This window comes from Rhinolophus ferrumequinum, chromosome 8, assembly GCF_004115265.2.
Source record: "Rhinolophus ferrumequinum isolate MPI-CBG mRhiFer1 chromosome 8, mRhiFer1_v1.p, whole genome shotgun sequence".
NCBI classification, from domain to species: Eukaryota; Metazoa; Chordata; class Mammalia; order Chiroptera; family Rhinolophidae; genus Rhinolophus; species Rhinolophus ferrumequinum.
In genome coordinates this window covers 87,214,129-87,228,048 of record NC_046291.1, presented here as the reverse complement: position 1 = coordinate 87,228,048, position 13,920 = coordinate 87,214,129, and the positions used below count along the sequence as shown (strand labels likewise).

The 13,920-nt window shown below is 33.3% G+C and overlaps 1 protein-coding gene across 1 annotated transcript in view; it reads right to left on the bottom strand.

Moving 5' to 3' along the window:
- The window catches only part of DPP10 (dipeptidyl peptidase like 10), a 614,062-nt gene that overhangs the window by 285,179 nt on the left and 314,963 nt on the right, over window positions 1-13,920 (bottom strand). The window contains exon 4 of the mRNA XM_033112250.1: window positions 9,536-9,630. Coding sequence (XP_032968141.1) covers window positions 9,536-9,630 — 95 coding nt within the window. The remainder of the gene's footprint in view (window positions 1-9,535; window positions 9,631-13,920) is intronic.

The window sequence follows — 13,920 nt, the reverse complement described above, 5'->3', positions numbered from 1 at the left end:
GTAATTAACTCATGAAAGATGCAAAAATGTATCATAACTATTTAATCAAATTATAATAAAAAATTGTCTTTGAATAAGCTTACATAGTTCCAGATTTCTAAATCAATAAGGACCTCATTAATTATGTCAGTCATCTATTTGACTCTTTTTAAATTAAAGTTTTTAATTTTAACATTTTAATAAAGGAACATGAAACCCTAAATAATGCTTGCTAGAGATCCCACTAATTCCCTATATAAGGCTTAATAGATATTTTCATTCAACTATACCCTCAAACGTGATTCTCAGTCAGGATTCCCCATCTCAAGGGTTAACTCCTCTAGCGATTAAGTCACACATCCAGAAATCCCAGGAATGATTGAAACCTTGGTCTTGTAACCTTCCCCACCACCACACCATACTTATTCCATTACCTTCTCTTTTACTTCTTAATATCTTTCAAATCTTTTCACTTCTCTCAATGTCCACTGCGATTGCCTAAATCCATCTTATAATCTCAAGCTTAAGTCACTCAAATAGTGTCTTTATTTGTCCTCTCCTGAGCCCTATCTTTTCATTTTAATTTATTCTCTTTGTTTCAGAAAACAGATCTGATCATCTTTAAAAATCCATCAGCATGACCTGAATGAGGTAACTGCTACCTATTTTCCAACCTCATCGGGCTTGCTTGTTTGTGCTGTTCCAGCCACACTGGCATCCTTTTAGGGTTTCTACTGTTCCATGTATTGCGCTATTTTAACTACCCTCAAGCTCCAATTTGACCTAGTCAACTTCTCTACACACATCTTGGCTTCATTAGAGTTCATCTTGGCTCTTTATGACTTCTTCAAAGTAGATCAGGTCAATATATTGGAAACTCTAGCATGAATGCAATATTTTACTTTCAGTCTTTTATTCCTATTTTTCACTCTTATTCCATAATATAGATTGTAAATGTTCGTATAGCTAATTATTTAATTAATGCATTCCTTGCTTACTGTACCATGAGATCATTATTTCCAGGATCCTTCTATTTTCTCACAATCATATCTTCAGCAGCTATTACAGTGTGAGGGATAAAATAAATGCACACTGAATGATTCAAATGATTATAAGTAATACAGGACATTTTTAACCCTCAGGAATGATGGGTTGCATTTCTATGTCCTATGTTAATATCTTCATGTCACTGCAAGTCTTTTTCAAACAGGACACTGAAAATTGTTTTTTGGTATTATTATATATATACATAAAGCTTCACATAGAACAACTAAGTATTAAATATATATTATTGTCAAGATTAGTTGGGAAATATTAAAACAATTGCCAATTTAATGTATTTCAAAACCTAATAGACAATGTTGATTCTTCTGTTTCTGGAGGAAATAAACCAATTATCAACAAAGACCTGTCCACTCTATCCTCAAACAAATCCTCAACACACCTACTTTTCACCTCCTCCATTAGTATCATTCTAGTACAAGCCCTGAATTTTCTCTTATGTGTACCATTGCTGTAGCCTTCAAAGTGCTCTGAGTTTCTACTTTAATTTTCTGAAAATTCATTCCCCACAGTTTACACAGAGAGTTCTTCTAAAATATGACTCAGATACTGTAACTTTCATTCTTGAAAATGTGCTTAATGCTCACAAGAAAAAACTAGTCCTACGAAACTCATCACCATCTTTCTCCTAGTTATCCCACTGGGTTTATCTTGTACCATTCTCCACATCCCCTACTATTTATATATTTCTGTCCTTGGACTAGATCAATGCAGCTTATAAAACTCTTCAACCTGACTGAAATGTTGCCTCTACAATGGGCTTTCCCTAAGTACCTAATCATTCAAGCCCTAACAGTATGCTATTTTCTTTGCAAGAACTTAATGCCTGCTGCAATTTCTTCCATTTTTACTTGATATTTGTTTATTGTTGGCTTAACAAGCTTGTCTTGTTCCCCATGGTATCCCCAGAACCTGGAATGTTACCTGACACATAGTAGGGCCCCAATAAGTAGTTGGCAAACAAATTAACAAAGACATCATTTCAACAATGATGCTGAAAAATTTTATAAAGATGAAGAGGGAGAAAAAGCTCTGCAAGATTTTAAAAGAAGGAGGAATATAAAGTATAAACAAGATTAGTTCAGACAGATCTATCATGGGAAAGAAGGGAGGAAAGCAGAGTGGTGTGTGACTTGGTGGTAAAAGTGTGTGTGTGTGTGTGTGTGTGTAATGAAGCCAAGGATGTTTCTCTTTGTTCACATAGGCAGTATTCCCACAAGTACTGAAAATATTTGCATGCAAAGAACCATGACATAGGAGTTAGTCACTGAAATATTCAATTTCAGCCAAGTTAAGGCAACCAAAACTATTTAAACCACAATTTCCTTTTTTTCTCCTCTTGTTCATTCATTGTCTAGTGCTTTTTTTCTGATTGGCTGGTGGATATATATATATATATATATATATATATATATATACACACACACACAGACATACATGCATATAATTGTAATACATTTATATATATATATAAAATCATATGTATAATGTATATGTATACATACATGTAAACACATGTCTGTTTAATTCAAGTATCTTTTATAACATGTTTAAGTAAGAAATATACAAATACACAAACTTTCATACATAAAATATTAAATAATTTTAATTTATTTTATATTTATTAAAAAGGGATTTTAAATGAAATACTCATCTAGGTATATTAAAACCAACCCTAGACTGGGAGTCAAGAAATCTGTACTGTAGTCTGAAGACTATGCTATATGCATCAAGTCACTTTACTTCCCTGGGTCTCTATTTCTTTTTACTTAAAGTGAAGTGGGAGACAGGGAGGATGCTTTTGAGCTCTGCAACGTGCTGCCATTATAATTTAATAGTTGCTGAAAATTGAACATCTTTGAATGTGCATACATATCCCATAAGAAAATTAAAATACTACACTATTTCTACTGTACTAGGAAAAATCTGTGCTCTATAGTGTAGATAGGTTCAAAAGTTCTGCTAATACAGGGTTGTCCATCAGCAAAGCGGCTCAGATCAGGGTATTTGCATATTCCGAAACGCGTGGGGGAAGCAATAACAGATATCTCTATGTCATCAACTTCAAAACCTTCAGAGGGTTTCTTGACAATATATTTTATTTGCTTAAATTCCACCAAGAATTAATAGAATAATTTGTCTTTAAAAAAAAAAAAATTCTAACTACTTGTCCATGACTGGGAGATATCCAAATATAAAATTTTTCAGAAAGAAAATGAAAGGCAGAAATATTTATCAGATGCTCACAGGCTTATAACTAGTTTTGAATTAGTCCAAATGGACTGGTTGGTCCTGGACACAATCCAAAGCACCGACCTCTAGGGAAGCTGAATTCCAAAACAATTGAAATTACGTACATGCAGTAAATCTGGTTGTCTCTTAGCTTCTATCATTCTATCTGACACACACTGAAGCAATTTATACCTCCAAGGAGACTAAGTAAGAATCTTTAAAGAAGGAAATACTGGGACTGTAATAATTTTATTGTACATATTTAAGAGAATAAATCAGACAAGATTGAAACAAGTTCTGTTCAAATGCTTAAGCAAGTAATGTCTAATAAAACAATAATATTTATGTCAGTGTTTTATTCTTATCCTTTAGTTACATTATTTAGGTAACTTTGGTTTCTCTCAAGAATGACTTATTCAAGAACCTGCATAATGATTTATATAGCTGTTGATGTAGTTTTATTAGCAATCATTTGTACTTTTGAAGATAAAAATGGTTGTACCATCTGAGATGCTTTGTCCCAGTGACTGAATTTGTTAGCAGTGTCTGTTTCCTGTGTCATTTACAGTGGTAATTTAGGGTGAAACATAATATGCAGTGGTCTCTTTTAAAGCCTGTCTTACTAAGGAGAATTGCATGAATAACTATGGAATTACACACTAATCATGTCACACTTTCACATAGAGACAAGAATATCTCTTCTCACATTTTAGTTAATGTGTACCTGAGTAGACTTTCAGGGCGAGGATAAGAGCTTTTATTGCTAAGTTTCTTGTTTTGATGACAATCACTTTTAAAACAATGTGGCGATTTATTTTTACATCCACCTAACTTAAAGAAAAATTTAATTGAGCTAAATATTCATGATAGTCAATGATTTCTTTACTAAATTAATAAATATAAATAAATATTCCAATCTTTGATGAATAACATATTACTTCATTTCTACTTCTCTGAATGTATATAGATGGTATGAACAATGTTAGATCCCTCTTTGATGACTAAAAGTTGGAAATTATCTAAATAATATAAGTAAATATAATAATCATTTTCAAAATGAATAATGTAACAATGAAACTATCTTTATATTTTCAAGATAAATAATAAAAGTGAAAGAAATATGAATGTATCTAACAATAGGGAGTGGTGATTGCTACGGCGAAGGGGAGAGATATACCCACTCTAAAGATGATAATTTCAATTATTTATAAACAAGGTGCATCAATGAAATAGTTATGTTGGCTGGAATGGCCATCAGTTTTTATCCTCTAACATACAGAGGAACACTTGCTTCCTAGTCAAAGGATTTGACAATAGTCAAATAATGATATTAACTTATCTGAACAAAAAATGTCTCAATTGGCAGTATCTCCAGAAAATTATCAGAAAACTGGAGTCATACTTTTGGCTCTACCTACACCATTCAAAGAAGAGGAATCAAAGGCCAATTGATTTTACTCATGCATGCTGGTCTTTGCAGAGTTGTCCATTAAAAAAAAAATAAGGAATTCGGAAGGCACAATACAAGATCGGACAAAGAAGTTTGTAAACTCACCCTAAAAAAAGTGCAACACACTTCATTGTTGAATATCACTACAGTCACCTTCGAAGTACTCCCCTTGGGAAGCTGTGCACTGTGCACTGACACCAGCACCTCGTCTACCTTTCAAAGTAATTTTGGAACTGTTTTTCTGGAATGGCCTTCAGAGCTGTCATCGTATTACACTTGATATCCTGAATGTCATCAAATGTCTTCCTTTCAATATTTCCTTTATCTTTGGGTAAAGAAAGAAGTCATTGGGGGTCAGGTCAAGTGAGTAAGGAGGGTGTTCCAATATAGTTATTTGTTTACTGGCTGAAAACTCCCTCACAGACAGTGCCGTGTGAGCTGGTGCATTGTCGTGATGCAAAAGTCATGAATTGTTGGCGATAAGTTAAGGTCATTTACCTTTTTCATGCAGCCTTTTCAGCACTTCCAAATACTAAATTTGGTTAACTATTTGTCCAGTTGGTACAAATTCATAATGAATAATCCCTCTGATATCAAAAGAAGGTTAGCAACATCATTGTAACAAGTTCGCGAACTTAATTTTCAGGCCTCTTATAAGATCCTCCCTGACAATTACTCATTAAAGAGTCACTGCTTTAATGCCACCTTTAAAAAACTACCTTCTAACCATCACATGGTTTCCCTTATGTCTCAGGCTGGAACAGAAATTCTCAAATATGTCACCATTGACATTTTCAGCTGGTTGATTTTTTTGTTGTAAGGAACTGTCTTGTGCACTGTAGAACGCTTCCTGCCATTCCTAACCTCTGCAATGGATTCCCCTGGCAAACTCCTGATCTCCAGCCCTAACAATTAAGAATGTCTCCAGTTTCAGCTTCAGGTGTACAAAGGTGAAAGGAAAACAAAAATGTCTCCAGAGTTGCCAAATGTCTCCTAAGGGCAAAAGTACCCCTGACTGACAACCACTGCTCAGGAGAAAGAAAGAACTATACTGCCATGCACGCATCAACATGCGTAAATGTACAGTTCCTGTGCCTTCACGAGTTAATCAATATCCGTTACACTACTGCTGTCAATCACCACTGGGGTACTGACATATACTGCTAAGGCCAGCGATTTTAAAAATAACACATTTTCTATGATTCTAGCCAGCATCTGAGGCCACTTGGCCAGTTAGAAATTTATGATAACCTTTCTTATTTCAAATTTGGAAAGGTGAAATTTTAGGTGACTTTATTCAACAATTCTGTACTTGTGCTGCAATAATTTTTCAAAGGGCGATTATTTCTTCAACCATGAATCATAGACTAAGTTCCTTGATTCCATGGTAGTACAAAGAGTTAAATCTATTCCCCCAACTCCCATATATACAGAGTGGAAGAATAAGTGAAAGATAAACAAATGAAAATACTATGATGGCATGCGAGCCAACTGACCCTATTTCTATCCAGAGTAAATCAATAAATATTTCCTGGTTCTAGTCAAACCTACTATTTTATAATGACCTATAAATGGACAGTTGGACCAAAAATTTGAGCAGCTAACATGTTCCTTGGAATCATTCTGCTGCCATATATGAATTTCCACCCTCTGTTTTAGGCTATTTATATTGCGTGTTTTTAAAAGCTTACAGATTTTTAGAATCAAAGAGATGTAAAATTCTCATCTATCAGTTATTCCATATTAGTGAAAATACTTTTTTTTTTTTGTAACCTTAACAATGTTTAAGCACATGGTTTGAACCCATGTTTCAAATTCGTTTTTAATTTCAAAAAGTGATCCAACAGAACTATTTATGGCTGTTGGTGTTTTGTGCCAAGACGATTGGTGATATTCAGTTTATTGACAGCAGAAAGAGTACACCTAATACTTATGAAACAGTTTCCTCATTATGTCATTGCGAGTGAGCTTTTGTTTGTAATAGTTCTGGCTTTAAGAGATAACATTTCCAAACACTTAGAAATGATTAAGAGCAGCGTGGGGGCTAAATCACTTCTTTCATATAACTTCTCTTCATAAAGTTATATACCCTTTAATTTCCTCCTTCATCAGAAATCCACCTATGGTCAATCCCAAAGAAAGCCTTAAGACAGCTATTTCAGAAAATGATTTATTTTTATTTTTTACAGTCATGGCTATTACTGTTATAGAGTCTGTTAACCTGATCACAAAGCTAAAAGTACCCACTACTCAGATTTAAAATGCATTTAAGCAAGGAATGTGGTGATATCTTTTGAAAGTGAATTGAAAGTCACATTTCAGCAAAATATGTCTTATTATTAATAGGCCATTCTGTTATCACATTTTTATCAAAAATATGTTTATTTTTTAATTGACTTGGCACTCTTTTTACAACACTCTTTATAGTGATCTTCTCCAGTTAGTTGAAATTGTAATTAAAATACTGATAATTGTTCAATGAAAAAACTGCAATATGAATAAAATGCCTATGCTCTTACTAAAAGATTTTTTCTCAAAAGAATGCTCTCGGAGAGAACATAAATCCAGACTTCAGCCTCACATAAGCTTTCAAAACACAATTATACTTAATAATAGTATCTCGGAGTTGTGAGGGAACGATTAACTGAGTTCCTCTGAAATCATCGGGAAGGGTATATTTGCAGTTTTGGATTAACTCATTGCAAGTATATGCCCCACTTATCTGCCTACCCCTCCATTGAATTCTGACACCTCTAGGACTTACAAATTGCTTAATTATCTGTGTTGTGAGATAAATGTCTTTAGGGAACCTATGAATCTTAAAAGATCAGTAAATTAGAATATTTGCTAAATATGACTCTGTTGAAATTAAGAGTCATAGCCTACATAGAGAAGAAAAGAAGAAGACCTTAAAGGGATTTAAAGAGATTAAACATGCAGGCATAAAGATAAAATGGCATTAATAAGCATATGAAGAAAAGTACAATTAGATGAGGTGGAGGTGGTAAGAAGTACCAATTATAAAATTGGGACAGTGGAATGTTAACCAAAAGGTTCTGTTTTTGTTTCTTTTATGATGTGTCATAGAGGCTAAGAAAGCAAGTAATAAATGATGAAAAGATACATAATTTGTGATCAGAGAGAAGATCTAATTAACCTGTATAAGAGAATGATCATTAAGGAACAGTCACATAAACGAGTATTTATGGAAGTACTGAGTGTCTATACCTAATTAAATGCTTTGCCACTGGAGGCCTATACTCTTCCCCCACCTCCAAACACAAGTGATACTTTATGATAATGGAAACAAAACTGAAAAGGCACATAATTTTTTTCTCCAAAATAATTTTATCAAAAATCAATTCACATTGACACTAATCAGCAAACAATTAACATGCCCTCTCATCACTTCCAATTCCTGCTTTCTGCCTCTTGTCCTCTCCGGAAGGTTTCTTTTCCATTGATTTCAGCAACTCTCAATAATTCTTAGACTCTTCTCTAGTATCCCTGACGGCCATCCAATTAAGAAGTAATAGGTACTGCTCTATACTGTTTATCAAACTTTTTCATTAGGGTTATCATCGCCCATAAGGAAAATCATATTGTTAGAAAGTGAGCAAAATGTCTATATATACTGGGTATTCCACAAGTGCTATCAAGAATTACATTAAGAACATGTGTTCCTCTAATAGCTGTGAATTACTTGACTAGTTTAAAATCAACATTGTCATTATTCTGTTAGTTAATAATCTAATTGCTAAGGTACAAAAGCTGGTTGGTTTCATTTTTCCTAACAGATGTATGTCTATATAACCACTTGATTTACAATGACCAATTTCTCTTAATATATAAAAACACTAAACAGCAGAAAGTTCCAGTTCATCTCTTCCATCTGACCACCCTATAATATGCATGAAATCTAAATATTGATTCCAAATGTACAAGTAGGAAGAAATAAGTACCAAAAAAAGAAATAGCTGATGATCTGCTCATTGCTTTAATTGTGTAGAAGGTTTTCTAATGACTTGCACTATGTTTTGTCTGCATCATGAACTCATCAAATAGGAAATATATTGAAACTTTTATTTACATAAAACAGTGAGCAAATAACTGCAGTTTTTCAGTGATATTTGATAGCTAGATATTGAACATTTGCAAAAGTTAATTCATTATCACTCACTTAATAGGTAATCATAGCTAAATCTAACCTTAAGAGGATTGAATTTACCAAAAAGATGAAGTTCATATTCCTTTATAAGAGCTAAACAAATACAATCAGTTATTTAAACACTAATAGGCTAAATAATGATTCTGAAGAAGGAATATTATGTTGATGAAATCCTAAATTATAAAAGAAAGACACATCAACTCCAGCAAAAGACTAGTTTTAGAAAGGCTGCCTTCTGCTTGATCCAGAAAACAAAAGAATTAGAAAGTTAGGAAGAATGAAAAGTAAAGGGGGAGAAAAAGTTAATGATAAGTTGTATTATAATAGCCATTTAAAAAACAATCTTGGAATTTGTATGACTAATCTTACATAAAAAGTATTGGAAGAAATGTCCATTGTAAGGAATTACTATACCTGGAAATATTTGTTCATTTACTAAAAAGGATAAATGGGAAGAAAATGAAGCAAATGGCCACCTGGGTGTTTTCTAAAAATCATATACTGATTCTAATGAAATTCCAGCCCTAACTTTTCACCTGAAAAGCTTTGCAAGTGATAAAGATGAAAAAAAGAAAATATGCACACCTAGAGAGCATTCTAAACAATACTGAAAGGCATAAAGTAATTAATTATTCATTACTTACAAAAGTTGTGTTTTCCAATAATAATGTGGTAGTATTTGTTTCTATATTCAGTTTAATGACATGTCCATTCTCGCTTTTATACACCACATCTGTATCTGCAACAAAGATATTAACAATAGATAAACACATTGACTAGGCAGTATAATAACTGTAGAGGAGAAAATGGGCAAAATAAACAGACATTAGATTAATCATTGTTAGCCTATAATAACTTTAGCAGATTTCTATACTTGGCTCACATTAATCCTCTCCAATGATCAGGAAGTCCGCCTGGCATATGGTCTATTGTGCAATGAAAATGGTAAGTGGGAGAGAGTGCTACCCAGATTGCTGGTTTAACAAATGAAAATTAATTAAAATATGGGGAGTCAGCTGCCCATTCTGAGAAAGAAGGAACAAAGAGAAGTGTCTCAGTTTCCTATGTAAGCTGTACCTAATTAGTATCTAGTGAAATTTGCAAAAAGGGCTGCCCACTTAACTATTACAGCACAATTGTAAGGTTACTCATATTAAACCATCCGCATGCAGACTTTTTCATGTATCCAGTCTGATCACCACTCAATTCCTACTCAACTTCTTTCCCATTTGGGTTGAGAATTTTGTCTCCGGTATTGTATCTGGCTTCTGTGATCATAGATCAAAATCTCTGAAACTGTTAGCATACCATTGTATGTACTTTGTCGACGTTAGAAGAATAATGTCTTCATTTAAAATAATTAAATTGCTTATGGTCAGCTGTTGATTTTTATATATTTTTGAGTTATATTCATCCACACTCATCAGGAAATTAAATCATTTTAGGAATACCACAGACTAAAAATATCATCACGAGGGCAAACTGCCAGAGAGGGTACACATGAGTTAATATATATATCAGGGGTACAAAAATATATATATATGTAAGTGGACACATTGGTCAGCATTGCTCAAGCAGTAGTTCGCCATAATCAGAAGTGTCTGGACGCTGATGATAACCACTCTGAGTACCTCTTGTCATTGCATAAGTCAAATGTGACTTGTATTGATCTTTTGTTATCGGTATATACTGAGTATTACAATTTTTATAGTTTTTTCCTTAAAATGTGTACACATTTTTTGGCACTGTGTGTGTGCATGTGTGTGTGTGTGTGTGTGTGTGTGTATGGGTGTGTGTAGAGCTATGTAAATAAAAGCAGTTTTGAGTGCTTTTTATATAATAATAATTTTCTTTCCAGTTTTACCCACTAACATTTTTCATGGCATTGCACCTCCCAACCCCCTGCCCATTCTTGGAAGAAAGAAAATATTGAAGAAGATTGGGTCTACTATCCATAACAAATGAAGTTACTTAAGTTCCCTCCTCTCAGAATCGGAATGTCTTCGTCTGTATAATAGTAAACAAGTGCTGCATGGTGAGTTATGAACATTACATAGACATGTCTGATACTTTGTCAGAGCAAGATTTTCTGACTTGTTCTTTAGTCATTTCAATATTATAAATAATAACGTTAGAACTTATATGATGAGAAGCAATTAATACTAGAAAACATAAAACTTGTTTTTCTTTTTGTCTTTCATTCAAAAGACTGAGAGTCCAATACAACTCCCCTATTAGAGTCAAGGATGGCACAGAAGGCCAATAGTTCTTCTTGACCTTAATCACATGGGGTCAGTGACATGTTAGAACTGTGGCCTGGGGGCTGGAGAAAAACAAATGTTGTTTTAAGAAAGTTTGAAAAAACACAAAATAATATTCCCAAATTACTCTCTGAGGCAGACTGCATGGACTGAAAGACAATCCTAAGTGACCTTTAACATAAGGCCTTGGATCACTTTCTGAATGTCTTTCATGAGCTATCAATAAATCGGATTCTTTTTATCATTAACTTTACCTGTTGTCCTTTCTAGTGATGTTGAACAAGTAACAGGTTTATACTCAAAATAAATATTTATTTTGATTTATATCCCTTTCCTAGCTTCTCTTTCTTTTCTATCCATAATTTGTGATCACAGCTCAAGGGAAACCCCAGTAACCTAAGTTTCTCATTTGGTCTTGTTAGTTGATTCTGCTCTCCTGCTTTTCTGATCTCAATTATTAGTCCAACCTCAGCTAATTCCCTCAGTTATTTTTCTTTACATCTTAAATTTTGTACTACTTCTTGATATTGATGAACATTGTCATCGTCGATTAGCAAGAAGAGAAAAACAGTTAATAGTTTAACAATAAATTAGGAGAAAAATTATTTCCCCCCTTCCACTACACCCTGAAAATAAATACAGCAAAAAGTCACTTGATAAGTGGTTCTTGTCTCAGGGGATAAGCACATTGCAGAATTTTAAATAGGAATGAAGTCTGTGGCTTAGGGAAAAAGAAGAGATTAGAGAGTTATTTTAATGTGAATGGTGGTCCCTCTTCAATGGGAAAGACAGAGTAACATATGGTTCCATGAGGGAAGAGAAAACATCAGGCAAGTGATAGATTGTATTAGGGGTGGAATGAGGAAAATTAGTTTTTATTTCCCTTAGAACCAAAGTAGAAGAAAGTGAAGCTTCTTTGAGAAGATAAATACTACATTTAATATTTTTGAAGTAAATTTTGTTAGATAATTATTTAGACTTGAAAAAAAAGATGCAGGATGGGAGATTTATACATGACTTGAGATCTGCATGCCTGCAAATTTTACTATTAGACTGTCAATGTTGCATTAGTAGGAGAAACTTTTTCCAATTCAAGTATAACTCTCTAGCTTAATATTTAAAACAGATTTCTGCATAAATTATTTTAAAAGCATCTAACATCTGCCATTATTAATTCTTCTTAGTTTTTTTCTGGTCTTTAAAATCTGGTCTTCAGGGGTCTCATATTTATCCTACTCCACTATTTGATTTATAATCCCTAGTGGAATCCCTACCGTTTTGAAACTTCTATTATTGCATTAATAAATTACTTTCTGGAACTATACTTCAAAAATGTCACTTCGTATTTTGTTTAATATTAGGTAATGAAATATGAGTGAATCAGATCAATGAGTAAAGTACATTAACACAGAAGATTAAGGTAGGTGTACTTGAAACATACTTAAAACACAGCATTAGGCATATCTATACAGTACTTTGATTATATAACCTTTCTTCCTTTTTCAGCTCAATGAAACCTAAGAGTTCATTATCCTGAACACATATTCAATTCAGGGAATTCATTTAAATGAAAAGTTGTGACAAGACACAATAACTGTCTAGCCTCTCTATCCTGAGCTCCAAGAATATCTTTTTCGTGTCTGTTCCCTTAAATGATTATCATTGTAATTTCTGTCCAATCCCTTTTGCTAACAAATGTAAAAACATAGTAATATATCCTAGTTTAAATCTTTCAGGTAAATGCAACATTTTATATCTCTTCCACATATAACAGCTAGTAAAACACTTCATATTACAGTTCTCAATTTGCTATTGAAATTGAGAACTGGGGTCTCTGCATGCACCTCAGCTGTTAGCATCAAGAAGAATATTGGCATATATCCGTAAGATTTTACTTTTGGTTTTTGAAAATTCAATACCATGCAATCAGTATAAATACTCGATTTTATTCAGGAACTTGCTGAAAATTAATTTATCTGAAAACCATGTTCCTAAAACTGAGCGAATTTCTTAATTCTCAAACAACTGTTTACCTACTACCTGCTTCAAAATGCTTACCTCTCTGTGTCCAAAAATCTTAATCTATTATAGCCTGAAATGTGACCAGTTCCAACCAGACCCTCATTGAAAGAGCTATCTTAACCACTCAAGGCTAGTTCCTCAGCCCTATATATGTCTCCGTGCAAACTTACCATCCCTTTCTTCTGGATATTCTAAGACTGTCAAAATGTAGTTGTCTCTGATTCAATAGGTAATAAATTCAGCTTTTCTTAACAGGTTATTTTGGAGATCTTCTGGGAAGTTGACACTTGATACAATTCACCTTCCATGTATATCACTAAAAAGTCACATTATTGGTTATTGTTGATGTTTTTGATAATGTAAGTATGCATTTAATGTTGACATAGTTTCTTTCAATATTCCAAAATTAAATGTGTTTATTTATCTGTCTGTCATCTACCTACAGGGATAGTTTACAAAAAGTCGGGGGGGGGGATCAATTATTTGACACAATTTAATCCAAATATGATCTTCATTTCTTTAAAAAAATCTGTTTTTGGCCATGTTAACTATGTTGATTCTTCCAACCCATGAACATAGGATATCTTTCCATTTCTTTGCGTCTTCTTCAATTTCTTTTTATAATGTCTTGTAGTTTTCATTGTATAGATCCTTCACATCCTTCGTTAAGTTTACATCTCGGTATTTTATTCTTTTTGTTGCAATTGCAGAAGAATTTTTTTTAATTTCCTTTTCTGAAATTTCAT